The 27628-nt window shown below is 46.1% G+C and overlaps 1 protein-coding gene across 2 annotated transcripts; it reads left to right on the forward strand.

Moving 5' to 3' along the window:
• The first annotated feature begins 732 nt into the window (after positions 1–732).
• On the forward strand, positions 733–27508 carry DSTYK (dual serine/threonine and tyrosine protein kinase). Of its 2 annotated transcripts, XM_080358480.1 has the most exons (13): positions 733–988; positions 8159–8544; positions 13600–14263; positions 16163–16437; positions 16797–16880; positions 18950–19130; positions 19408–19533; positions 20252–20408; positions 21055–21187; positions 21353–21466; positions 21954–22068; positions 22889–23023; positions 24002–27508. In XM_080358480.1, the coding sequence occupies exons 1-13, from the start codon at positions 760–762 to the stop codon at positions 24187–24189; spliced, it is 2787 nt and encodes a 928-aa protein (XP_080214606.1). In that variant the 5' UTR covers positions 733–759; the 3' UTR covers positions 24190–27508. The 2 variants fall into 2 exon arrangements, with proteins under 2 accessions (XP_080214606.1, XP_080214607.1); XM_080358481.1 differs by lacking the exons at positions 22889–23023; positions 24002–27508 and having other exon boundaries at positions 21872–21996.
• Positions 27509–27628: the final 120 nt, after the last annotated feature.

Consider the following 27628-nt stretch of genomic DNA (forward strand, 5'->3'; position numbering starts at 1 on the left):
CTGGCCAATGGCGGCGGGCGGTGGGCGGGACCGGCGGCGGCGATTGGCTGCGGCGGCACGGAGCTGTCGCGGCGCGCGGTGCTGCCGGGCCCGCCGCTGCGCGCAGCGCGGATACGGAGCGACGCCCGAGCGCGCCGCTCGGCCTGTTGTTTTACCTTAAAAATATCGGTTTGTTGTATTTTTTTATTATCATTTTTCCTCGCCTCCCGCAGCCCCGCGGGCCCTCTGTGCAGACCGAGCGGGGGGCCGGCCCGCCGCCGCGGGGGTTTCGCCGTTTTGCATCAGCGCGCCCGTGGCTCTGGGTCCCGCCGCTGCCGCCCGATGTCCCCCCGCCGGCCCCCGCCTTCCCCGCAGGCTGACTGGCGGCCCCGGAGAGTGGTCGGTAGCCCCAGTGTACCGGTACCCCCGCCCGCCTCCCGGGACTACAGTTCCCAGGAGCCCCCGCGGCGCCGCAGGACTACAGCTCCCGGCGTGCAGCGCGCCCGGGGTCCGCCCGGCCTCCTCCCCCTTTGCCCCGCGGCGGCCCGATAAAGGTTCCGCGGCGCTCGCAGCGCGGTTCGCTGAGGCGCTGCCCCTGAGGAAGAAGGCGGCGGCGGGGGTAGGGGAGGCGGGAGGGGTGGGGGGGAAGCCGAGGAAATCCCGGCCGCCGGGGGCGCGCCGTTCTCTCCGGGAGGGGCGGAGAGGCCGGGGAGCGGCAGCCTGGCAGGGGCCGAGTGTCCCCCGGCGTGGGGAGGGGATAGCGGAACGGACCCGGAGGACATGGAGGCCGAAGGGGCCCCTTCGTGGCGGGGGCCCGCCGGGGTGACCCGCGAGCTCTGCCGCTCCTTCGGCCACTACAACCGGCACCTGGCGCGGCTGCAGCACAACCTCCGCGACACCAAGAAGTTCTTCCGCGACGTCAAGTACTCCCAGGGACACCCCTTCGCCGGCGAGGGCCCCCCGGCCGGGGCTGGGGACGGGACCCCCCGGGATGGCTCCGCACCCGTCGGTGAGAGAGGGGCTGGCGGTCGGGCAGGGCCTGCGGCGGGCGGGGAGGCTTGTGGTTGGGATGTGGGGGGAAATGGAGGAGAGTTGTGGGGATGAGGGGGCTGTGGTGGGGGGTAGATGGGCTGGGGATGGGTTAGAAGGGGGTGGTCAGTAGGTCAGAGAGGTTCTCCTGCCCCTCTGCTCTGCCCTGGGGAGACCACACCTGGAATCTTGTGTCCAGTTGTGGCCCCTCAGTTCCAGCAGGACAGGGAACTGCTGCAGAGAGTCCAGCGCAGCCACCAAGATGCTGAAGGGAGTGGAGCATCTCCCGTGTGAGGAAAGGCTGAGGGAGCTGGGGCTCTGGAGCTGGACAAGAGGACACTGAGGGGGGACTCATTCCTGGGGATCAATATGGAAAGGGTGAGTGTCAGGAGGATGGAGCCAGGCTCTTCTCGGTGACAACCAGGGACAGGACAAGGGGCAATGGGTGCAAACTGGAACACAGGAGGTTCCACTGAAATCTGAGAAGAAACTTGTTCGGGGTGAGGGTGTCAGAGCCTGGCCCAGGCTGCCCAGGGGGGTTGTGGAGTCTCCTTCTGTGCAGACACTCCAACCCGCCTGGACACCTTCCTGTGTAACCTCATCTGGGTGTTCCTGCTCCATGAGGGGATTGCACTGGATGAGCTTTCCAGGTCCCTTCCAACCCCTGACATTCTGGAATTCTGTGTGATTCTGAGATATGGGGGTGTGAGAGGGTTTGTGGGGTGAAATGGGGTGATGTGGGCTCTGGAAGAAGTAGACCCATCTTCCTCATCCCCACACCCAGACTGCTTTTTGGGGGTGAGGGAGATGCGGCCCCTTGGAGTGGGTGGTTTGTGGTGGGTTTGTCATGGAGCTGATGGCATAATTCCCTCATCATCAGCTTCATCCTCCTCAGTCTCTGTTGACAAACATCCCTGCCCATGCAAGCTCTCCCGGCATGTGCAGAGCAGCCCCTTTCCATACGACTGTCTTGTGAGGAGAGCTAAGCATGACATTAAATGTATATAAAGATCTTTATTCATTTTCAAGTGGCTCATGACTCATCTTTTTTGGCTACTTGTCCAAGATACTTGTCTATGCTTGTCTTACGCTTATAATTCCCATTTGAAATTTCAAGTGTTGTTGAGTTCTTCCGCCAGCCTATGTAGAAAAATAAAAGTAGTTTTCCACATAAGCTGTCAGAATAGAGGTAAATAGTTTCATAAAAATGTGGTGTCTCTGTTTATGTCTTTCTGTGACTTCCAAGAAGTGGGAACTAGTTGGTTTCCCTCATTTTCTGGATGTCTCGGTGCTGTTGGAACGGCAGCTCCACTGGCAATGCTGTTCTGTCCGGTTACTTCTTGTAAAAGCTTGCGAGTCAAATAGCAGTCTTGTCTTAGAAAGTCTGCTTACCAGGCTCTGTAGGTGCAAATGCATCATTAATTAAATATTCCTGACACAGGATATGGATTTCACCACAATCTTGCTTGCTGTTTCTAATAGAGAGTGCTTAAAATCTGTTTTGTTTTGTTTTTAATACCTACCTTGACCCAGTTTGACTTTATTGCTGGATGCGTTACCAACTGGCCCTTAAGTATCAGGGCTCCAAGGAAAGGCTGACTGCTTTAGAACTTGTTCACACCAGCGGTAATAACAGTGTAGGCTCTCAGTTCAGGATTGCAGACTGCAGAGGTTGTATAACAATTACTGTTCTTAAATAATTTTACCTTTGTGCCTGAATAATCTGCCTTTGGACAGAGCTTCTTGTTTCTGTAACATTTTAGTTGAATTGTACATGTCCAGTACTCTCTGAATCTTAGTGGCTGGTAGTAAAGCTTTCTTCCACTAACATGAGGAGGTTGTTTTAGGTGTCGGGGGGTTTAAGGAGCACAGTTCTCACTGACTTCAGAACCACATTTTCCTGGAATCTGCCCTACAAGTGCTGTCAAAGTGAGTAGAATTTTGACCGAGCAGTTCTGCAGGCTTTTTGCATCAGGCATGAATGCGAACATTTGGCAAAACACAAAAGAATTAGGAAGCAAAATGGACCTTCACTGCCTACAACTGAAGCAGAAAAACAAACTGTGAAAGTAAATGTTTCGGAAACAAAACAAATGTGAAGGGTTTTCCTTTTGGGACACCTGTGAGGTGAGTGTAACTGCACAGGGAGGTAACTGCCCTTCGAGTCGCACAACTAAAGCACAGCCTGGGTTGCTGCCTAAAGTCAGGCCTAAGGGTCTGCTAAGCTGAGCAGCCGCTGACCTTTCGGGTGAGCTTGCTTTTCCGTCCTACCCTCTGCTTCTTAGGAGTACAACAGGCAATGTTTGTCCATCAAGGAGTTATCACTGACCGAATGTTCCCTCTTTAGCCTTACTACAAGGCCTTACTCCTCAGAGTAAGAGCAATAAAATCAATTCAAAGGGAAGCCTTCCAGCTACTGTTTATGAGAGAAGGGAGAAAGTCTTGTTTGCACTGTCTGCGTTTCTGAAGTGGAATATATAGTTTGTTCTCTAGGTCTGCTTTGTCACGTACAGGCTTCGAAGAAGGATTTGTTATAATGCTACCTGTAGCTTTAGCCTGCGCGTCTGACGGCTTTTCGTTCTTGCTGCTGCTCGCGAGCGTGTTTTGCACTGACTTTCTGTAAAAATAAAACCTTAATTAGGGACTTGGCAGTAGATTTTACTACAATACGTTAAGATGCTAAGAAAAAACAAAACAGAAACCCTCATTTGAAATGAAGAAATAAACTTAACAGCAGAGTCCATTATACTGTTAAGCGGCATTCTTTATTTTATCAGCGCTGGGGATCATCCTCCGTAAGTGCTCCAATGACTGGATGCTTTTGCGTTGCTTATATTGACACAATTATTGTGTATTAATTACAATTTTTAGAAATTTTTAACATACAGTATATCTGTACTAAGAAATAATTCATGATGTTGCTTATAATTTAGTTTCTCACTTACAATGCATCTATTAATTTAGTTAGATAAGCTAAGCACTCTGCTTCTAAACAATGTATCACTTCACCTTCTTTCTTCCTCTTGTCATGCAGAAAGATCTAAAACTTGAAAAATATCCCCTCGTTTTGCAGGTGGTCAGAAAGCATTGATCATGTCAATTGGTTAATGATGGGTACGTCCTTTATAACTTAATCATAGTACACATTAATTTAGCAGCTTCTCTTCAGATGGTAGTTTTTTTTCTTTAGGCTGTGCTTGAAATAATTTGAACTCTTTACCATGACAACCAAAACTTTGTGATATTTCTTTTGCCTTATTTCAGAAGTGTCTGTATGCTTGTACCGATAACCAGAGCATCTCCAGAGCTCTGGTCAGTGCCTGTGGTGTTATCTCAATGAGCGTGTGCTGGGCTTGGTAGCCTAACGACTCCAGACATAAATGTATTTTGGAGGGGCTGAATGTGTTAACCAGAGGGTTTGGAAGAGTTTTCATCCCGATGCTCTATTGACTGAGGGTCTGTATCCTGGTTAAAATGTGACGGCTTTGTCCCTGTTGCCGTCAGCCTCCTATTGTGCTGGTCAACACAAGATGATGGTTTTTAAGATTAGATAACATGAGGAGAGGTGGAAATAACTCCTCAAATAGACAGGAGGAGGCACTTGTGAAGAAGCTTCAAGTGAAGCAGAAGATGAAGTTTGGTCGACGTTCTGATATCTGCTCCTGTAGAACCGCTTGTGTTGCTGAGTTGATCCATCCGTGTGTTCTCCTGCATTTAACAGCACCACGCTGGCATGGCACTAAAACTTGGTTTATACACCTGTGCTAATCTTAAATCTCGTAGTGTGCAAAGCCTGCTGGAAGTTATCGCCACCACCACAGGAATTTAAGGATTTTCTATGCGAGGTATCAGTATTTGCGATAAGTATGAGGGTCTGGCTTTATTTAGGCACAGTTGCCCACATGTATTATTGAAAACAGAATAGAAAGACAAGTGAGACTGGCAGTGCAGTTGGCCTTTCTTGGAAAGAGAGTGAGTAAACCCTTAGGGCATCTATAGATTCCATAAATTCAAGTTTAGGTTCTTCTGCCAAGTGTTTGATGGAATTTTGAGCTGAGTCTTGGTGAGAAATGTCCTTGTTCTTGGACAGGCTTCCTTTCATCAGCAGGAGCTTAATAAAATGCACGCGGTTAAGGATCCCCTTGCAGCCTTTTTTTTTGATGTGTTTGTCACATGTCTCCAAATAACACAGTATATGGATACAGTATATAGCACCAGCTAAAATCCTTGGCCAAGGTCCTGCCACAAACAGGAGCTGCTCACACAGACATGGGAATATTGCCGCATCTCCTCAGTAAACAAGTTTGAAATCTACTTTTTGTTAGGTACCGCAGGAGGTCACATTCCTCCCCGCTTCATGTTCAGATTAGTAGCATCACCTATTAAATACTAGGTGAGTGTTTTTACCTTGCGTCTTATTCTGAAGTAGTAATATACGTTCCGCAATGCGGAATAAGAGCAATTGCTCCGTCGCTGTGCAACTCGCTGTGCGTTTTTGAGACCACAAGACCCACTCTAAGATATACCAGTGATAGATACACGTAGGTTTGAAACCCCTGCCCCTTGGTGGGGCACTGGGTTCGTTGTGATACGGCTGAATCTTGATTTTTAGTGCTGGTTCCATGTTTGTTCTCCATATACTTGGTGTATCGCAGTGTGACATCAAGTGAAATGTAACGGATTTGTTACTGCTGCAGCTTGTAGTAAACTTGTTGAATAAATGCTGATCACAGGGAGGTTGTGAGCGTGAAAAAGATGAAAGGTGCTTTAAAGACGTATTTATATATCCATTCCGTGCTTTCAGTAATTTCAGCTAAGCTGCTGTATTTCAATCATTAGTGTGTACTCGTGAATGCAGAGGGTGCGATCTGTCTCTTCTTTTTTGAAAGCCTGTGCAGAGAAGGTTTCACGGCCATACGGTGCCTTCTGAATTGGTTTTTTCATGGTCCGTAGCTGAAGAGAATTCCAGTTGGAGCTTCAATAGATGGAAACAGATCAAAGAAATACTTTATCTTGCAGATGAAGGCTTAAATGTGCTATTTGTGGAGGCCAAGATTCTGCCCTTCAGTCACTTGATGTGGCCGCTCTGCTCTGGTGGTGGATCCTGAAAGGCTTGTTTAAGGAACAGTCATGAAGAGTCACACTTCAAGAAGTGATTTCTTGCTTAACTTTTCCCAAACTATCTGTTTATGGGGATGAGTGTCATGTGTGGGGTTTGCTGAGTGGGGAGAGGGTTTCCCTTGGCATTGGGTGGGATGGAAAGACTCCTCTGATGAAGAGAATTCATCAAGCAGTCCTATTGCCAGACTTGAGACTTGAAGGAAAGCTAAATCTTAGGCAAGGTGTTAAAGAAGCCTTAAACTAGGTCTAAGACACAACCAGCTACACCTGGTATTGCTCCTGATTTGAATGATTTCACTTAGAGGAATGGAATGCTAAATGGATGAGGATTAGAACAGCTGTTGTATGTTATCTTTACTCACGCTGAGGAATATCTTGGTATATGAGAGCATCTTGTTTTCTTTGGGGTTTGAGATGCTGAAACAATTTGGGATGCCAGAACGTGACTCATTAAAAGAATTTTAATAGCCCTGGTGAAACAGGACCTTCCCCCTACAAAATCCTGCTCTGCTCTCTTGTATTTGAGTCTGTCTTTAAACCGTCATTCTTGTCAGTTTGCCCGATATCAGGGCAATCATACTGGTTTCCAGCTTTACCATTTGGCAGTTGTTTTGGGGACTGGTGTCTCCATTTGCTGTTTTATTCTCGGGTGCCATCTGCCCTCGGATCTGGGACCACAATGCTGGAACACCCGCTGGTTTGTACTCGCAGGGCTTGTGCTCAAGAGCAGCAGATGGGGAATTTGTTTGTATCTATTATTATTTAATTTCTTTTTGGTACTACCAGAATTATTCTGTTGCTCTGCATAAGGTAACGCAAAGCTGCTTAGACACCAGCTTAGATGACTGAGCGTGGGAAAAGCTGTATTTAGGGCTCGTAAAAGAATACAGGAGCTAAATTCAGTACTGAGGCTGAGTTGATGTAGTAGGACAAATGGAAGGAGTTGCAGCATCACGGACTAAGAATTCCAAGGGCCTGGTAGTGGGATGGCACAACCAATACTTCAAAGAGAGCGATGCCAGGGAGTCCTGACTACTCTGCAGAAGATACAGATGTTGAGCCATTTCTTTTGGCAGCTTAAATATTGGTAAAATGAATAAGAATATCTGGCAAACCGTGCGTGTTCAGTTTAATGACATAGGTTGGAAAGATGCGCCCTGTTAGTGCGATCAAAGGAGTGAAACCACCTTCCGTCTTCCAGCAAAAACTGTCTTCCCTTGGGCTTTTCTCTACCTGGGCTGCCAAAAGTATGACAGTTCAGTCTCTTTAGATGCCATGATTGTATTTCCATCAGGGAATTACTGGCAGAGGTTATTAGTTCTGCTGCCACGTGTCAGCAAACTTGATCTTGTCATTTGCTTCACGTAGAGAAGCAATTTTGCAAGAACGCCTTTCCTTGGGGCTAAGGGGGGCGGGTTTGCTGCTTGAAGTCAATGATCCTAAACTTTGGTCAACAAGCTTGTGCAGTGATACTCTTGGGATTTGATAGATGCAAAGTATTTGAGATTTTTAAGTACGTGGGTGGAACTGTCACCGATTCATAGTCGATTTGATTTATTTCTGGTATGTGACAGGAACGTTCTGTACGCCTAAGCCTTCAAAACTTGGGAAGAGTTAATGACCCATTGGGACTCAGTGAACTCCGGAGCTATTCCGACCAAGGCAAAATTAGCCCTTTGGTGGTTTCAACCTTGACAACTTTCCTCCTGACTTTTAGATCCTACTATTAGTCTTCCCCTAACCTACTGAAGAGAGCTCTGTGTAAACACTTTCCAGTGAAATAAGTGGGGAGAACAGTCTTAGATGGGGAGAACATCTTAATGGCTTGATGAGGATCAACCTCCTGCTGCCCTCTGTGTCGGTGCACTAGAAACTCCAAATTGCTGCCACTGGTTTCAGGGTACATAAGCAAATTCTTGGTGCTGTGTGGGTTTCTTGGTGGGCTGTGTGGGCTGCATTCAGCTGTCTTAGACATCCAAGACTTATCACTCGGCCAAGCTGTTCTAATGCAATTTGTCCTTTATTTTAGGGCAGAATCTCATTTCCTTCCCTCGCCACGAGGAAGAGCATCTCCAGCGGACTGTGAGCTGGCACCCTTGCGTTCTCATCCTTGGCCAGAACTGTAATGCCAAATGCCAGTTTCTCAACCTTCTGCTGGGCGAGAAGCTGCTCCCCACCACCAAAATCAGCAACGAGGAGAACTGTAAGAGGCGCCGCATCCGTTTCACGCACGGCACGCAAACGCGGATTAGCCTGGCGCTGCCCGAGCAGTATGAACTGGTCCATATGATGGCAGCACACCGAGGACACTGGGACACAATACCCGAGGAGGACTTAGAAATTCACGGGGATACCGAAGATCCTGCTCACCGGATAGCGGAGCTGGAGGTCATGCTGCCATACTCACTACTAAAGGTAACTTGATGTCTGTGTAGCGTTGTTGTAGCGAAGGTGTAACACGTACAGGCCTCAATAAAGCTCACGGTTTAAACTCTCAAGCACAGGGTATTTTTTAAATGAAGGAGGAGCTGGAAATCTGGTGTTAGGGTTTTGATTGGACATCACTGTCAAGGCTTGTGTGCTTTTGTTTCAGCATCATTGTTCCATTGTAATGTTTCCATCTGTCTCGGTAGCCAAGCTTACTCGGGTGTAAGTCCAAGTGTCTTCTACAATTTTACTCCCGTTTCAAGGTTATTCAGGGTTAGCTTTGCTGTATAATTGTACCTAGAAGCTGTTGTACAAGGATATGTACTTTTTATCCTGAAGAGCTTGTTGTCAGGAAAATAAAACCTTCTTCATTCCACCATCTGATAAAATTACCTGATTTAATTTGTGAGGGAGGCTTTTGACATTGCTGTTGTGTCAATGGAAACACCAGATGTTAGGAGCAAGGAGGTGGGAGTCTGTTCTCAGGGCTATTTCTAACATTGTTAGTATCTTGCTTTGTGACTTGCCTTTTACTTGTCCACAAAACACATTCCAGTCCTTCAAGTGTTGCAGTTTGGTGTTTAGCAAATATCGTTAAAGATAAGGGTTGTATTTCATAGCTTTTTACAGCTTCCTTAAGCTCTCGTTGCATTTCATATCTTACATCGAGCCTTTGTTATTGCAGTAAAATACTGCTGGAGCGTTGTGTTTGGCAGTTGAATATCTGGAATAGATAACTAATTCTTAAATATAAATTGCTTAAGTGCAAAGAATATGATCCGTTGTCATATGAGTAAGTGTATGAACTTCATAGTTGAACAATAAAATAGCAAGGTAATTTAATTTTTGGACATATGAATTGAGAGACGATTGCAAATAGGCAGAAAATGAAGCCAAATCTATCTTCATGGGTTTGAAATATGTGTTAGAAACCAGTCTGTAGCTAAATTGAAGCCTGTCCTAATGAGAACAGACAAATCAATGGAGTGCGCGTGTGGCTTCCAGCATCCACTGAACGGACAGACATGCTTTGTGTCTGTAAAGTGTACGTGAGGCAGCCGCTGCTTCCCAAAATAAACGCCTGCTCTGGATCTTCTGCTTGTAAAATCACGGCTTGCTTTGCATAAAAGAGGATTTTGCTTTACATGTATTTGACTTGGTTACTTTTTCAGATGGGCGAGTTTAGATGCGCTGCAGTTTACAACCCTCTTTCAGATCTCTCATGTGAGTGACAAAGATCTCTCTGTCTGGCTTTGGTGATATTTAGGACATTTCCATGAAAACAGCTCCTCAGATTAATTTGAAAAGGGTTGGGGAAATAAAAAGCTCTTCCAGTAGAAGGAGAGGGAGGGTGAATCACAGCGAGCTTCAGCTTGAGTCAAAGGGTTCCTTACATGAATTCAAGGGGCTAAAGGAATTAAAAACAATGTTTTAAGGCTATTAGGAAAACATATTATATTTTAGCAGGTAATTGGGCTGGGGATAAGTGACTGTTAGATTACAGGAGTCTGACATGTGGGCTTTTCCACCCTTCTAGCTAATGTCTGTTCTTCAGCTCTGCTTGGCATACACCGAGACAACCGAGGGTTTTTGTTCAATATCTACTAGTTGTAGCTGCCGCTCCTATATCTGGTGGAATACACAGCTGGGGTGGTAATGGATGAGGGGTGTTGGACGCTATCCAAAGCTGCATGTCTGCAGAACTCCTCCGGAGGAGCTTCTGCTTTTTCTGAACTTGTGAAACAAAACCAGTGGTCTAATAACACTTGTGTGCTTGGTGATAGCGTGGTAGTCAATACAGAGCTGAAGGATTTGAAATTTGCCCAGGAATCAAGTGATTTGATGGGGCTCAGCACTTTTTGGGCAGAGGGGAAGGGAAATCAGTCTGAGTTTTACCCCATCTGTTATGCAGAATCCCTGTGTTTTCATCTGTTTCTCTCCCAACAGCTGAGCGCTTAGAAGCAATACTGTGTTTTGTGATAACCTTATATTCCAGATATTCAAACAGAGGAGCTGTCAGCGACTTCAGGACCTGGGGAAATAAAAACTGTGCAGCTTTTCAGGCCTAAGCATCTCTTACCGAGAGATTTAATTGTGTAGACTGGCCTGGGCATCTGAATTACACGCTGCTGCGTTGTGCAGCCACTTAATGCTGAATCACACTTCTTGGTGCAGATACTTGTTTGCTAAATCCAAACTCATTAGCCATTATTCCAGTAAGGAAAGACTAAGTTATTTCAAAGTTAACAGTATCCAAATATTAACTAAACTACTTTTTTTTTTTCACTTGGACATAAATTCAATACAAGTGTAGAATATACCACTTTTTAATATTGAGCTGCCAATGGAGCACCCTGGTGTTTTTCTTTCCTATAGTCTGCTATCCAGGGCGTGGGACCGTGCTGGCTTTTCTGTGTTACTGAAGGATGACTTAATCCAAAATGGCTTTACAGAAAAGGGGGGTGAGGAGGAAGGAGGCAAACATTTCATTTGCATGGGTCGGCTGCTGTGAGAACTCTCCCTTGTATAGGTATGTGAACTTAGTTATTTTTAAATATAAAACATCGGGGAAGGAAAAAACTTTGACCGAGCTGCTCTGTTCCTTGGGGGTCACTGCCCATAGGAATGCAGGTCATGGGGAATAATCCACCTAACCAGGCAGATTCTTAGATTTATAGTGGGAGGAAACTGTTGGCTCTGTCCCTCAATCTTATCAGTTGTGCCTGGAAGCCAAAATGGGTTTCTCTGAAGTATTAGTTTTCATCTGGATGGTACAGCGGAGTGGGAGGAGGTTTGCAGGGCTGGACGCTTCCTTTCTCATGCCTTGTCTTGCTTTGTGCTTCATGCGACTCATCTTACTGTAAGTCAAGGCCTGTTTGATCCTGGATTTTAGTTTAGTTTGGAGATACGGGATTCACGTCTGAATGCACAGATGTACACACAGTGTGCCCACACGGTGTTCTCTTTACACTGACCTTTTTTAATCACTGTTGACAGCATCATATTTTAAATGGAAGGGCTGTAACTGCCACTTCGTGTACCTGATGTTCAGATTGTGAAGTGGGAGGCTTTGATATTTTAAAAAGGTAAAGGAAATGTGAATGAAGTTGCTTGTCAGCAATTTCATGCTTCCAGCTCTGTCAGGAGCGTTCAAGTGTGTTTGTAGCGGTGTGACCAGCTTAAAAATGTCAGGAATCCAGTATGAGTCATAGGTATTCCCCATACAGAAAGACTTGATCTCTAAGAATATGAAGCTGCATAGACAGTGTTTAAACTTCTGTAAGACGTTAATAAAAATAAAAAGGGAAGAAATGTTGCTAATGCTCTTTGGAAAAGCCTGAGAGGCCTCTATGGAAAAAGAAGGACCAGTTACTGGGGCTGTGCTGGGTTGTCTGTGTTGGTTTTCTCTCTGTCTCCTAGAGACAGCGCTGGCTTCCTCCTTTGTTTGCAGTCGCTGGCGTGAGTCACCCGGCCTGGGGAACAACCCATCACCGCACATGCCATCCTGCTCAACATCCCAGCACCGTACATCCCATCATCACACATCCCACTCTGCTCAACAACCCATCACAGCGCATCCCATCCTGCTCAACCTCATCCAACAGCTCCTATTTCAGCACCCAGGAGTCCCAGGGCAGGACAGACTCTCTTGTAGCTCTAAGAGCAGTTGGGAGACCTGGTCAAGTCTTTCTCATTTTTCTGGTGGAGCAAAATGATTGAAGAGTTCTTAATCATCTTAATCAAAACAGAGCCACCAAGATGCTGAAGGGAGTGAAGCATCTCCTGTATGAGGAAAGGCTGAGGGAGCTGGGGCTCTGGAGCTGGACAAGAGGACACTGAGGGGGGACTCATTCCTGGGGATCAATATGGAAAGGGGCAGTGTCAGGAGGATGGAGCCAGGCTCTGCTCGGTGACAACCAGTGACAGGACAAGGGGCAATGGGTGCAAACTGGAACACAGGAGGTTCCACTTAAATTGGAGAAGAAACTTGTTCCCGGTGAGGGTGTCAGAGCCTGGCCCAGGCTGCCCAGGGGGTTGTGGAGTCTCCTTCTGTGCAGACATTCCAACCCGCCTGGACACCTTCCTGTGTAACCTCATCTGGGTGTTCCTGCTCCATGGGGGGATTGCACTGGATGAGCTTTCCAGGTCCCTTCTGACCCCTGACATTCCGGGATTCTGTGATCATCCCCCATTACAAGTCAGGAGGATGGTGCTTAAATTCTCTCTTCAGTTCAAAGCCTGTGAGGTTTTCTTTCCTTGTTTTGGTAGAGGAATATAAGCGATTTGAACACTATTCTTGCATCTCCCAAGGGGAATCTTCTCTCCTTCCTTGGAAGGGAGGGAAGCAGGTTTCAGTACTGGCCCTTTTTAGTAGGGTTGGTAAGTAGTGGTGTCAGCAGGAGTGCATGAGCAAAGCAGAGAAACTCTGTGCAGTAAGAAAAGAAGTAAATAAAATAAATCTCTTGGGTTTTGGCTGGGTTTGAAGAAAGTAATAACTAAGCTTGTTGTTAATACAACCATCTGTTCTTCCTCATCTGTCCTTTGGCTGTGAGCTCTTTGGAATGGGTTATTGTGCTGCCTTTGGGCAGTATGGCTGGTGTGGTGCTTGCTACACTGAGAGCAGACAGTGCGATATCTCCTTGAAGAGCTGCGGATCCGGTCAACATCACTGGGAGCTGAGCGGGTGTTTACTGGGTGAGCTGGCTGCAAAATGGGGCAGCTGTAAGCTAAAGAATAACAGCTACTCTGCAATAGGACTTAGCTGGGAAACTTGTTCGAAGTTCTATTCTGAACTGGATTAAAGCTGAGGAACTCAGTGCAAAATCCGTGTTTTGGAGTCGGGCACTAATCCGTTCCCGGATCACCAGCCTGGGCCACGTATTGAAGCGTGATGCTGTGCATGAGACTCCAAACCCTTCCAAGGGTTCGAATGTTTCTGGTTTTGCACTTTGTGAATGAATGACAGTGTGGTTTTGCGTGTATCAGTTTTTAAAAGGATCTGTACCAACCTGATGTGGTTTTCTCTATTTCCTCGCTTGCTAGGAAGTGGACATCGTGGTAGCGCCGTGTCGCGGGTTCCAGTCTGCCGAAGCCACCTTGGGGGAGTACGTGAACCAAGTCTTGCCTGTTGTCATCTTTGCCATCAGCGAGGATGAACTTTCTTCTTCCGACGAGAACGAACTGCGCGAAATCAAAGAGAAATTCTCTTTGCCTATTTTCTTCTTCAAAGTGCCAGAGTTGGGGGTTGAGCTGATCTCTCCCAAAAAAACTGAGAATGAAAAGTCCTCCCTTTACTGCCAGCTGATGGACTTGGAGTATCTGAGCACCAACCACTGCAGCTGCGGAGCTCCCGCTCCCGACGCCGATGCCCAGAGCGTGTTGGTGGAGCAGCCGGAGAAGCTCCGTCTCTTAAGCACTTTTTCCAAGCAGGTGCTTCAGAAGCATCTTGTGGAAGCGGCGACGAGTTTAAACGAGGTGCACTGCCGCTGCCTGAACATCTTCATCAACCAGGCCTTCGACATGCAGCGGGACCTGCAAATCACGCCCAAGAGGCTGGAGTACACCCGCAAGAAGGAGAATGAGCTCTACGAGTCGCTGATGAACATCGCCAACCGCAAACAGGAGGAGATGAAGGACATGATCATAGAGACTCTTGGCAATATGAAAGAGGAGCTTTTGGAGGATGCTGCTACTATGGAATTCAAAGGTAATGACCGGCGGGAGAGTCATGGGAACGAAGCGGTTAAGGGCTTTAAAGGGGAGTGATGGGGGAATATTTGCCGGTTGAATGGCAGGGCAGACAAGGGGCTTTGCAACAAAATTCAGAAGCAATAGACAAAACATTTTTCTGGGTAAAAAGTACTGGCCTTAAATGAGAGGCCTGAACATATTTCTTCTAAATCAGCCTTTTTCCCCACCACCCCCCGAGCTTGCTGCGTAGTTCTGGGTTAGGGTAATTTACTTCTCTGCTTTAATTCCCTGTTCTGCCAAAGGAGAAAATAAACTCTTTCAACTTTGCCTCAGTGGACATGTTGAGACTTGGGAATAAACCTGTCCTAAGAAAAGAAGCTGGTGGAGTTTTAGCGCTGAAGGCTCAAGTTGTACTTTCTGCTTGACTTCTTTGTCTCAGAGAGGTTTTCATAAGACTTGGGTACAGAACCTCCTAAAGTGAAACCCCTCTGGGTAGGTAAGGTTTCAACACAACATATTGTGCTCTTGAAGCCAACACTTGGCGTTTGGTGTGTGTTTTGGGGAAATGTGGGAATTCTCGCTGCATCTTCAGTACCAGAACTTCCAGGAACACGCACATACGGCGTCTGTCGGAAACATCCAAGTGAAGATTTGTAGGTTGATCCTCCACAAGTCTTTTCTCTTTGCCATAACAATAATTTATCTCCTGAGGAAATGCAGCTCACTGGGCTGATGGGGAAAGATTCTTCTGTTTAAAATGAAATCAGAAATAACTAGTTTAATAGAAATAATTTTTTTGTGAATTCACTGCTCTTCTAAGACACAAGAGAGGCCAAAACTCTGTATAATTTTGTTTCACGTGACTGATTCCTCCCAATTTCAAACCGGCGTGTTATCCCCTGGGACAAAGAGGAGAAATTATGGATTGTTTGATCTTGCAGGTTAGGATCTGGATCTCTTTACTTCTGCAGGTGGGAAATGGATTTTTCCGATGTCTTGAAATGCTTGCTTTGTAGTGCCTGTATAAAATGTAGTCCTCAAAAAGAGCTTAATTGCAACGTAACCTATTTGCACGCTGCAAAAAAAACCCAACAAAATATGCTAACAGTATAGTGAGTGTGTGAATTATCCCTGTTTAGGGCTGCTATTGCTCCTTTATCAGGACAGGTAATAATTCCTGTATTCTGTCTGTCCCATGCTACATGGAGCTGGAAAACTCTAGTGCCCAAGTTCAGGATCCTGAGTACGTTTGGCAACAAATATCACTTTGAGTGCAGCATCTTGTTGAGTATCAGCATTTGAGGTAGTATCCTACGAGAAGGAAGGGGTTATTTTGAGGAGCTAATGCCATCTGCCGATGGTTGGATCGGTTTTAATTAGGCTGGGCTCTCGCTGGCCAAAATCCAGAGCCAAGGTCTTCAGCTCCTGGTGGTAGCACGGTGCTACTCAGAGTGGTTACAGCGTGTGAGCAGCGATTGCTCAGGGTTTGTTTAAAAGTACCAAGTGGTAAGATGTGGTATTTTGGCTTTACTGCAACCTGGAGTACTAGCTGTGCATTCCTGGAGCTACTCTAATGCTTTTGTACTTCCTATCGCAGAATACTGCATTACTCAAGGTCTGTAGGGCTGGTTTTGGACCTCTGTAAAACCGGCGCTGTAGCATTGGATGTGCATACTGGCAAAAATTGCGACAATTGGTGTGGGTGGGTTGTGCTGTTATTCGTGGCTTTCTTTGTATGACTTAGAAACGCCAGTAGAACATCTGCATTTAAAGTCTCTGAAGGAGCAAAAGAGCGTTTGGAGCAGGAGCTGCAGCTCCTTTGCAAAACGCTCCAAGCAGCTCTTGGTGGCCATTGCTGCAAGAGGGACACATTGAGTACAAAAGATGTCTTTATTCTTTTTATTCTTTTGTGCAGATATCATCATTCCTGAGAACGGGGAACCCGTTAGTTCCAAAGACATCAAGTGTTGCATCAAGCAAATTCAGGAACTGATTATTTCTCGATTAAACCAAGCGGTTGCCAACAAGTTAATTAGTTCGGTGGACTATTTGCGTGAGAGCTTTGTGGGGACGCTGGAGAGATGTCTGAAGAGCCTGGAGGAGTCTTGGGAGGTTTCAGTACATCCTGCAAGGAGCTTGGAGAAGTCAAAGGATGTTTCTGTCCACATCACAAGCAATTATCTCAAACAGGTATGACGACTTCAATGGCTGTCTAGAGTATTCTTCATAATTGCCTTTATCCTGATCCAACAAGGCAGAAGGAGATTGAGATGCTCAGTGAAATTAGGGGAATGCAGCTCTGGTGTCTTTGAGGGAGGTGCTAGAACTGAGCAACAGTCACTTAAAGACCCAATACTTATTTTTCCTAAATCTGTGCCAAATAACCCAATTACAGCCTAGAAACACCCATGTCCTTAATACAATAAATATAACAAAATAATGGAATATCCCATATAGTGTCCTTATTTTTCATTTTCAAGGTCTGCTCAATTTTACAGTGACTATAGCTTGCAAAGTTCTCATCTTGCCGTCTTTCCCCTGCTTTCCAGATACTAAACGCAGCTTATCATGTTGAAGTCACTTTCCACTCTGGCTCAACAGTAACCAGGATGCTGTGGGAACAGATCAAACAGGTACGGGTGACGTTATCATTTATTTCTAGTGTGTGTTGCTGTACAGAGAAATGTTTTCTGAGCGAAGAATGACATGAATACTCGCAGCTGCCCTCTCAATGTTGACTTTGGACACATGTTGGAAAGCTGTTGCTTGCTCGCTCAGCTCTAAGACTGTGTGTATAGTTTATTTCTGGGGATGCTAATACTTAATTTAAAGCAAATACCTCTTTAGTGCTTTCTTTCTGTACTGAAACAGCAGAGGAATGATGGTCAACACTTTGAAGCTCTTGCTGTTCATGTTTTGGGTGACTGGTTGATTATTTGGGAATTTCTTATGGGGTTTTTTGCTTGTTTGTTTTGCAGTGCATCTTGATTCAGGTCAATTGACTCATCTCCTGCCAGTGTAGACCAAATTTCCTCAGGTCTTTGTTTGAAATTTGTGTCTGTTAAAGCATTGGTTTTTCTGAAGTTCCTACTTTGAGCTTTACTGCCCTCTCCCCATTGAGATTCAATATGGATGGGTGAGAGAAATACAAGTTTTTTCCCAAATTTGCACAAGTGCGGACTGAGTGGTAACAAACCTTCCGATTCCTCCAGCCTGGGAGAGGGATCCAAACTGGGTGTGCAGCAGATGGATTTCTGTGGCTTCTAATAAAGGGTGGAGCAGGGCGTCTTAATGACCGAGCAATTAAAGTGGTTCATACCCACACTTGGGATTTCCATACCTTGACAGCATGTCTGCCTGGAAAAAGCTGTTGCACTGTAGCTCTCGCCAGCTTAGGAACATCCCCCTTCCTGAGTCTGTTCTTTCAGGCTCCGAGCTGAGAGCAGCCTGTTCTCTGTGGGCTTTGATGCAGAATTCAAAGCTGTCTTAAGATGTGCTCGTGCAGGGGCACTCGCTCCATTCCAGCTCCAGTTTCTGCAGCCGCGGCCAGGGGACCGACACAGCTCTCGACAGGAGGTTTTTCTGACTGTTCTGGTTTTGTTTTAAACAAGACCAGCTCTCTTGTAGTGAATTTAACAGGAGTGGTATTGATACATTTGCTTTCTGTTCCAAGTTGTGAGTCATTGGGTATTGAAGATGATATGCATCTTGTGTAGCTACGAATATAAAAATTGAGAATTGGTTTGGCTAGTACAATCCCTGCTCTGCTGCTCAATAGTTTGAGTGTCGAACTTAAACAAAATGTTATCTTCATGAATTATCTCAGCTTCATCTCTGCATGAAAATGGGCATGAATTTCCAGTTGCTGCTTCTGGGTTATCAGTTAATTCTGGGCCAGAGGTAAAACAGTTCAAGTGGGAAAGATTGCTGTGGGCAGCCACTTACTGACAACTTCTCTAATGCAGAAAGGTGTTCTGTCTGTCATCTTCCTGTTTTCTGGGTGGATCACCATGTTCTTGAGTATCTTGATGAGTATTGTCAGCCAGTAGAGGAGAGGTGGACAAGTTCACCACCTGGGAAGGGTAGAAACGTAGCAAGTAATCAGCTCTCTTCTCCAGCAATCGTTTATTTTTAGTGCTTCTCTTTCAATTAACACTTGAGCTAAGTTCTTCTAAGTAACTGCACTTTTCTGAATTTAGCTGCACATTTTTTCAGACACTTTTCGCTCCGGAGCTGATAACAGTAGCAGCGGCACGCAGAAGAGGCCCAGGTTTAGACTTATTGCTATGGCAGCCTGATACATTTTGCATGTCCCATAAGTGAAAGGGGCATATCTGCAAGGAGGGGCAGACAGAATAGGTGACTAAAATTGACCAACTGAGTCACCATTTACTGCAAGGGGACATGGTAGTGACACAGCATTCGCCAGGTATTACAACCGTGAGGTTTTCCACGCACTGGCTGTCTCACTATGTGTGGTGTTGGTCAGATGTGAGAGGATGCTTGGCTTGCAGGAATGAACCTGTTAGTGTGTGTGCACAATATTGTGATCGATACCTCTAAATTGTTCATAGTTGCTATAGGTAATTATTGAGCTGAATTCTACGTGCAGATGATGGTGCGTTATTCCAAGCAGCCTCAGTAAATTGACTGATCCTTTCTTTTTGTGTTAGTGCCTTAATTCTATTTCCTGTTTTCCTAGATCATCCAGAGGATTACGTGGGTCAGCCCACCTGCCATCACCAGTGACTGGAAGAGGAAAGTAGCTCAGGACGCCATTGAGAGCCTCAGCGCATCCAAATTGGCCAAGAGCATTTGTAGCCAGTTCCGGACCAGGCTCAACAGTTCCCATGAGGCTTTTGCAGCTTCTCTGCGACAGGCAAGTGTGTGGAGCTGTCAGGGAAGACTTGTTTTGTACATTGGTGCTTGTGGAGACAGGATTTTTAATTGCAGAGATAGCTAAATGAGCAGGTCATGCAGTTAATGCTGCTGTTCTGTAGGCAGAGGTGGCAAAGCTGATTGAGTGCCCTGATACAAGGTCCCATTTTTAAACCAGGCATGCTTAAAGTAGGATTTCTCCTCAGTTGTGCAAGAACCGTCATGACTCCAGGGCTTCACAGCAGGCAGGATTACAGTGTCTCTGATATCTCTCATAGTTAGAAGATGGCCATTCTGGCAGGCTGGAGAAAACAGAAGACCTGTGGCTGAAGGTGCGGAAGGATCACGCTCCTCGGCTGGCACGACTCTCGCTGGAGAGCAGGTCCCTCCAGGATGTGCTGTTGCATGGTGAGCTCTGTGCTGGATGTTCTACTGTCTTCTGCTCCCTCCTTCTGAAGTGGGTTTAGTGTCCAGTTGTGGCCCCTCAGTTCCAGCAGGACAGGGAACTGCTGGAGAGAGTCCAGCGCAGCCACCAAGATGCTGAAGGGAGTGGAGCATCTCCAGTGTGAGGAAAGGCTGAGGGAGCTGGGGCTCTGGAGCTGGACAAGAGGACACTGAGGGGGGACTCATTCATGGGGATCAATATGGAAAGGGGGAGTGTCAGGAGGGTGGAGCCAGGCTCTTCTCAGTGACAACCAGTGACAGGACAAGGGGCAGTGGGTGCATACTGGAACACAAAAGGTTCCACTTAAATTTGAGAAGAAACTTGTTCCTGTTAAGGGTGGCAGAGCCTGGCCCAGGCTGCCCAGGGGGGTTGTGGAGTCTCCTTCTGTGCAGACATTCCAACCCACCTGGACACCTTCCTGTGTAACCTCATCTGGGTGTTCCTGCTCCATGGGGGGATTGCACTGGATGAGCTTTCCAGTTCCCTTCCAACCCCTGACAGTCTGTGATTCTGTGGGTGTAAAGAAGTAGGAGGTGTGTTTTGCTTTTCACTCAGTGAGCCTCCATCTGACACATACTGAGAACCTTGGCCCGTGAGAAGCTCTGGGCTGCCAGCCTGATAGTGTATGGGAAGTAATAAACATGTTTTAACATCTGACTAAATGGATGTCGTGCCTTACAGGCAAACCAAAGCTGGGCCGTGAGCTGGGCCGAGGACAGTACGGTGTGGTCTATCTGTGTGACAGCTGGGGAGGGCATTTCCCCTGTGCGCTGAAATCCGTTGTTCCTCCAGATGAGAAGCACTGGAATGACCTTGCACTTGAGTTTCACTATATGAGGTGTGTACAGTAAGCGCATCTCTTGTTCCTTGTGGATCTCCTTAACTTCACTGCTGCAAAAGCTATAGGGAGAACCTTGCCTGCTATAGTTCAGCTTGCCAGTGCCACTGCAAAATCACAACAGGCACAGAATGGTGGGCAGACACACTCCTTCTTCTTTTAATCTGGTTCTCTGGTGTCTGTGCTGTTCAGGCAGTTGGTATTTTGCAGAGCAAATTAGAATTAGAGTGTGATAGCACACAGTTCTTCTCCCCTGATTTCTGGTGTTGAATCATCCCTCCTTTCCTAATCTTTGTCCTGCCTGACTTCACAGAAGGAAATGATGGATCTGCACTGCAGAAAACAGCTGGTTTTCAGTCAACAGCTGCAGGCAGGTGCTGCAGTACAGACAGCCGAAATAACACAGTATTTCTTTGGTACTATAACCTTTAATATGCATTCTTGAGTTTAACTGGATCAGACTGCTGTATATTGTTATCAACCCCAGAACCACGGGGTGCTGTGAATTTTTACTGTGCGGCACATGGTGTAGGTGCATCTTACTGTTATAAAGCTGCAGCTGTTGAGCACTTTATAAAGGAAAAGTGGGGCCTGGCCTGGGGAGAAGGATATAAATGACCAGCTCTCTGTGCTGAACTTCCTTTAGGTCTCTGCAGACACACGAGCGGCTCGTACATCTCCACGGTTCTGTGATAGATTATGGCTACGGAGGAGGCTCCAGCATTGCAGTCTTACTGATCATGGAACGGTTGCACAGAGACCTCTATACTGGACTAAAGGTAACAATAATCCCTGTGCAGTATGTACATTTTTGTATGCCTTAAAAGAATCGATACCTAGACATCTATTAAGATGTAAAACAAAGCCAGAAATGCTTCGTTTTCAGTGCTGCAAAAGGAACTTCCCACTTGTAGGAATTAAATCTGTGTGTGTTTATTCTTCAGGCTGGGCTAGAATTAGAAACACGATTACAGATTGCCTTGGATGTAGTTGAAGGAATCCGTTATCTTCACAGCCAAGGACTTGTGCACCGGGATATCAAACTTAAAAATGTCTTGGTAAGGAAAACTTGTGTATCTGGCTAATCCTGAGGTTTTATGAGGCCTTTTTAGTGAGAGGGAGAAGTATAATATAAGTGAAATAATAGCTTTCTTCATTCAGGATGTTTGAACTTGGGGTTTTAGCCACAAGGAGCCTTGCAGTGAGGTTTCCCTAAGTCATTTTCAGGCAGAAAGCCCAGGGGACAGGGAGCTGTAGAGTCACTTCTCTGGAAGGTTGAGAGCTTGAGCTACAAGTCGTGTTTCCAGTTCCCAGTTCTCTCAAACCCCAACCACACCCTCTATGTAGAAGACAAGTGAAGGCACGTCGTGTTACTGAGCTCAACTGGGTAAATGTCCATGAGCAGCCAAGTAATCGGAGAAGTTTACTTAAGAACAAGTGCCTGACTCTTCAAATATAAACAGGTTTTGAAACCTTAATATTCAAATGCAATACAAAACCGGACAAGTGTGGTTATCAGCTGCCCGTGTGTGAATTCTCCTACAGCTTGACAAAAGGAATCGAGCCAAAATCACTGACTTGGGGTTCTGCAAACCAGAGGCCATGATGTCGGGCAGTATTGTGGGCACACCTATTCATATGGCTCCTGAGCTCTTCACAGGTATGTTTGTCCATTCAATCCGCTGCTGTCTCGCTCTGCCTTCCATTTTGAAGGCCACGACTCTGAATTAATGTCTCAGCTCACTTATGAGTGAAAAAATCATTAAAAGAATTCAGAAGACTGCCTGCTTAGAATGCAGAGTGTGTATTTTTTCTGTATTTTGAGTCTCAGTCTTAAATCTTTGGTTAATTGAAAGAGGATTCATAAGCTTTGAAGGGATTAATACTCTTGCAATTGGAAGGTTAAATTATTAGTTATGAAGCTGAAAATATTTAGCTTTCATAGGCAGATACTTCAGAAAGGATCCCATTTTTTTGTATAGATAGCAAGTAAGGTGTTTTCAAAGTGGTACTTACATGTGGCATGTGTTCAAATTCACTGTGGTGTGCACTCTGGTGGGTGTTTTTCTTGTGCGAGCATCTTCCAGTAGCACTTAAAGCTCTGTAACACGTTTACCAGAATCCTTTTGGTCTATCTGAGATGAAATCAAATTGCAGCAATCCTATTTGTGTTTAATTTATCGAATATTATGCAATGAAATGTTGGTGGTTAAGTCTGAGATGCACCTGTACGGCAGCGTCTCTGAACCTCAGCTTGGGAAATGCTGGTACAGGTGAAGTGTGTAAATCCTCTGGGAATCAAACTTTCATCCCTTGACCTTTGGTGATGTGTTACTAAGCTTCACACAAATCTTGCCTTCTGGCAACGAAGTTCTGGTTTTCATTTGAGGAAGCGGAACATAAATTAATCCTTGGGCTGCTCGGATTCCAGCCATGAAGATGCTGTTTGCCCCGCTGACCAAGTGTGTTTTTTGTCACAGGGAAGTACGACAACTCGGTGGATGTTTACGCATTTGGCATTCTCTTTTGGTACATTTGTTCGGGACATGTGAAGTTACCAGAGGCTTTTGAGAGATGTGCAAGCAAAGATCACCTGTGGAACAATGTTAGGAGAGGTATAAATTGCTTGTTTTGAACTCTGTTGGTTGCTACCTTACGCTTGAGTAAAATTTGAGGGGAGATTAGGGAAGCCTTTTTTATCCTCTTGGAACTGAAAGGTAAAAATACAAGTTGTATTGCTTCAGTGCTGGTTTAAAGAGTAACACTTACCTAGTTAAACCTGGACATGTTCTGCTGAAAGTCTAACTAAAATTAGTAGGGAATAAAGAAATAAGCTTGAAGTTAACCACCTCCTTGCTGCGGTGTCGCAGGAGCTGTGCTGGAGCTAAACCATGCAAAATAGTCCAATACTTGTGATGTAAAGCAGATCGCAGAACCAGCCGGGCATGATCTCCTAAGGAATGTTTAATCCCCTGCCATTTCTGGAGGCCATGGGGATCTGTACGTTCAAGCGCTTCATACGCAAAATGCCGGGGAAGCTGCTGCTGCTGAGCTGGATATTGAGTAAAACACACTGGTAGTTTTTCCCCTAAAATATAAACTTACTCTTACACCTGTGTAGGTTTAGTGTAGTGCTGTGTTTAGTGGTGGTTTACTCCTATGGTATCAGAATGCTTTGTGTCCCTAGTTCCTTCCTGTTTAATCTCTCCCCTTCTCATGTGAAATAGATTAACTCAGCTGAGCGAGTCTTTGGTCCGAAAGCTGCGCTCACTGCTTGTTCTCGTGTCAAACTTGCTCCCAAAGGCACCATTATGAGTGGGTGTGGGGGGACCTTTTTTCTTATAGGGGAGGGTCTTCATTTTGCTCCCAAATAGTTGCAAAGAGGAGGCTCTAGTGAAACTAAAGGTGTTGGGAGCATGCTTGATCTCCTGAGTGACTCCAGCAACGCTCCCAAAGATGGTGACATGTAAACCTCTATCAAGAGCACTAGACCCCAGACAGTCTACTCTGGTCACTTCAGCCTGCTCCAAAATAATGCACATCCAAGTTTTTGAGGTCCGCTGATGGTAACCACATCCTTGTCTGTTTCCCAGGGGTTCGCCCGGAGCGTCTCCCTGTGTTTGATGAGGAATGCTGGCAGCTGATGGAAGCCTGTTGGGATGGGGACTCCTCCCAGCGTCCTCTCTTGGGGATTGTCCAACCGATGCTGCAGGGGATCATGGACAGGCTCTGCAAGTCAAGCTCTGAGCACCCCAACAAAGGCTTGGATGACTCAACTTGAAGCACGGAAGAATTTTTAATTGTGCGAGAATTCGGAACCGCGAACTCTGCAGATGGCTTCTTCACATGTAGCTCTTTGTGGCTTACGTGAGTGGGACAGGTAATAGCCACCAGAAGATTGCTCACAGAGGTGAGACCTCGGGGATGTTCCACCTTGAATAGTGGCCAGAGATATCTCCCCTGGTACACCCCACTGATGCTAGTTACCCCGCTGCAGCTTTTATTACAGAGTTGTGCAAATAGGATAGAAAAATCCCCACCCTTAAACTAAAAGGGGATTTTTGCCAATCTCACCCAAACACCCATCCAAGAAAAGCATCTTGCGTGTTCCAAGTAGCGTCTGTGTTGCTAGGAGTCGATCCCAACAGTCTTTACTCAGTAAAGTAAAAACTCTTCCTATTAACTGATGGCCATAGGTGGCCTTTGGTCCACACGTCACTATCCCAATCGCTTCTCGATTGGCACCAATTTCAGTGTGGCTGGAGAGAAAGCGGAGGCTCTAGGCTAGAAAGTGTTTAGAAGCTGAGAGCATCTGGCTGAGCTTCTTGCGACACTCCAAATGTTTACATTGACAGGAGCAAAGCTTCCATGTTTTACCTAAAGGGGTTTATCCACTGTTCCACTGCAGTGCAAACACCTCCAGTTATAAGCTATTTATCTCTTGTGTACCCTTCACCTCTTCTGTAAACAAGCTCTTTTTTCTAGTCATTTTGCTTCATGATAGTTGAACGTCTGAAGAAACCCGACCTTTCTTTTATGGTCTTCTGGTAAAATGGAAGACTTCTCAGAGGTGACGCATTGTAAAACCGAACCAAAGTCATTACAACTAATGACTGTCCATGGGGAAAATGCCAATTCATTTTTAATTAAACTTGGGGTTTGGATTAGTTGTAAAGGCAATGACAGTTTTAAATTGTGCGAACTGCGACAGATGGATTTTTTTAAAAATAAGGTTTCTTCAGCTTTTTTAAAGTCACGTGCTTGGTGAGAGCAACTCGAGGGAAAACAGGTCATTTGTTCTTCAGTAGCTGCGTGTTGTGGCTGCATCCGTTCATCTGATCGTTCACTCTGAATTCTCTAATCTGGCTGTGTTGAGAAGAATCAAAAACGGGAAGGGAGGGGATTCCTTCGCAAGGAAGGTGCGGGCGCTTCTGGAAATAAAACCCTCGCCCCTTTTGCATTTCAGGGGTGAAGTTGGTTGATCTTAATGTAACGTTACCTGTGGGTGGAGGCTGAGACAGAAAATGCACCTTGTTTACTACACGAGTTGGCAAGTTCTCCCTGGGTTTACTGTTCCTCCAGCTGCAGGGGATGGTCACGCAGCGCTGGGGGTTCCCTGGGAGCTGCCGTGCTGCATCCCGAGCAGCGCAGGTGTGTGGAATTCATTGGCTTGTACACAGCAAAATTACAACCGCTAGTCTGCCTGTTAAACAGCTTGAACAAAGGAAAGGGATACATAACCCTGCAGTATTAGTTTAGCTTAAATCTTCCTTTCTTTGTGCAATAAACAGAATTAATGCGCTTTTATATATATATTATATATAATATATATATAAAGACTTTTTTTACTTACCCACAAGCGTGGGCGTTTCTGGTCTGTGAACATGAACAGAACGGTTCTCTGCAGACGCAGCCCCGCCAGCTCAAAGTGCAGCAGCCAAGAACCACACGTGCAGAAAAACACAACCTTGTCCCGAATGAGAACGGGGAAGCATTTCGCTGCCTTGGTGCACACGCTCCAGTGACACTAACAGTATTAACTCTGTTCTGCTGTGCGTGGTGGTTCGTAACCTTATTTAAAACTAGGAGAGTCAAGGCCAGTCTCTGGCAATTACTAGAGGTAGCTTGTGTAAATAATACATGTATGAATAAAATTGAAATCTCTGTATATGTAATTCCAGAAATGTCTTGTATGGCTTTTCCTGTGTAGCCATTTCCAGACACTTAGCTGATGCTTTATTTTTTTTATTGTTATTTGTAGCTACCTTGATGTCTTGTTTCCCTTTGGTTTGTCTTTTTGCATGTTTTGGTATTGTAGATGTGCAGGTTTTCCCAACCTCAGTACAGCTACTTCTCTGCATTCTTTTCTTTCCCGTTGGGTATAAAGTCTGCCAGACTGAACTTGTTTTGAGAGATTTCACACACCCTGTTTATCTTTAAACCTACTGCTCCTCACCCCCCCATTAGAGCAAGGAAAACGAGGTGAATAATTGCTTTATTAAAAGATTCCACAGAGTGTAAAATGAAAGCGGGACCAAACTCAAACACTCCTGAGCCTGGTGCAGTCAGTGTGTTCTTCTCCCAGACATTTATCACCTCAATCTACTGAAGATGTTTGTTACAGTGTGTTTTAATGTTATGTTCTAACCTGTGCATTGTAACCAGGTGGTGAACTGGCTTCTGTTGTATATGGATGCAAACCAAGTCTTGTGATCATTGCCACTTAAACCCAAGATAAATCCCAGAACAGGGAGGACTAAACCTCTTCCTTCCTGGAGGCCTAAAGGGGAGATCAGGCCTAAAATGATTTGGGGAATAAAAGCTTTGTTTAGAAAGGTGTAGGTTTTGCACCATGAGGTTCTGGTCTAGGTCTTAGAACTTGCTCCGCACTCCACAATCCCCAGCCCAGTTTTAAACCTTTCCTTCCCCCTCCCCTGACTGGGATGAGCTGGGACAAAACCCACTCGCACTATACGGGATAAGGAACGGGCTGGAGGCTTCAGGACACTCACTGTGCCTCTGGATCAGATCCTGGGCTTAAGTCTGAGGATTAAACTTACACTAAACGCCTTGTTTGCTGACTGCAAAGCAGCCGTGGTCTGTTTAGGGAGCGGGAGAGCAGCCTCCGCTTGCCCTGAACCCACTAAGCTTGGCTTAAATAAGTTACACAAGTCACTCTTTTTTTATTTTATATATATATTTCTTTCTCTAAAGCACTATTGCCCTTTTCAGTAAAAAGCGGCCCTTTATCTGCTTCAAACAGCCCTCGGGGCTTAAAAAAAGTAATAATAAAATAGCACTAAATGTTCTGAGAGCGGCTTCGCGTGCTCGGCCGGGGGCAGCGGGGCCGGGCCGGGGGTGTTGGGCCAAAAACATGTCACAAGTTTCCCGAACGCGTACGAGAAAGTGCAATAACCGGAACGCCCGAGCTCAACCCTTGTGTTTTATTATTATGAATTATTCCTGTTGCTATTGTTATTTTGTATCTGACCCGCGCGGTACTAACCCCCCTCCCCTGCGCTCCGTGTGTTGTAAAAGACGCGACTGTGAGTTCAGCCTTCGCCTACCGGGCGCCGCTCAATAAAGCTGCTGTGACCGGCCGCTCTCGGTGCTTTTGTCGCTGCCGCCGCCTCTCCCGGAACGTCGGGCGAGCGGCCGCGGGGCCCGCCCGGAACCCTCCGTGCGCAGGCGCCGGGCTGCCCGCCGCGCTGCCTGAGCCC

Source organism: Nesoenas mayeri (genome assembly GCF_963082525.1).
Source record: "Nesoenas mayeri genome assembly, chromosome: 23".
Lineage (NCBI taxonomy): Eukaryota > Metazoa > Chordata > Aves > Columbiformes > Columbidae > Nesoenas > Nesoenas mayeri.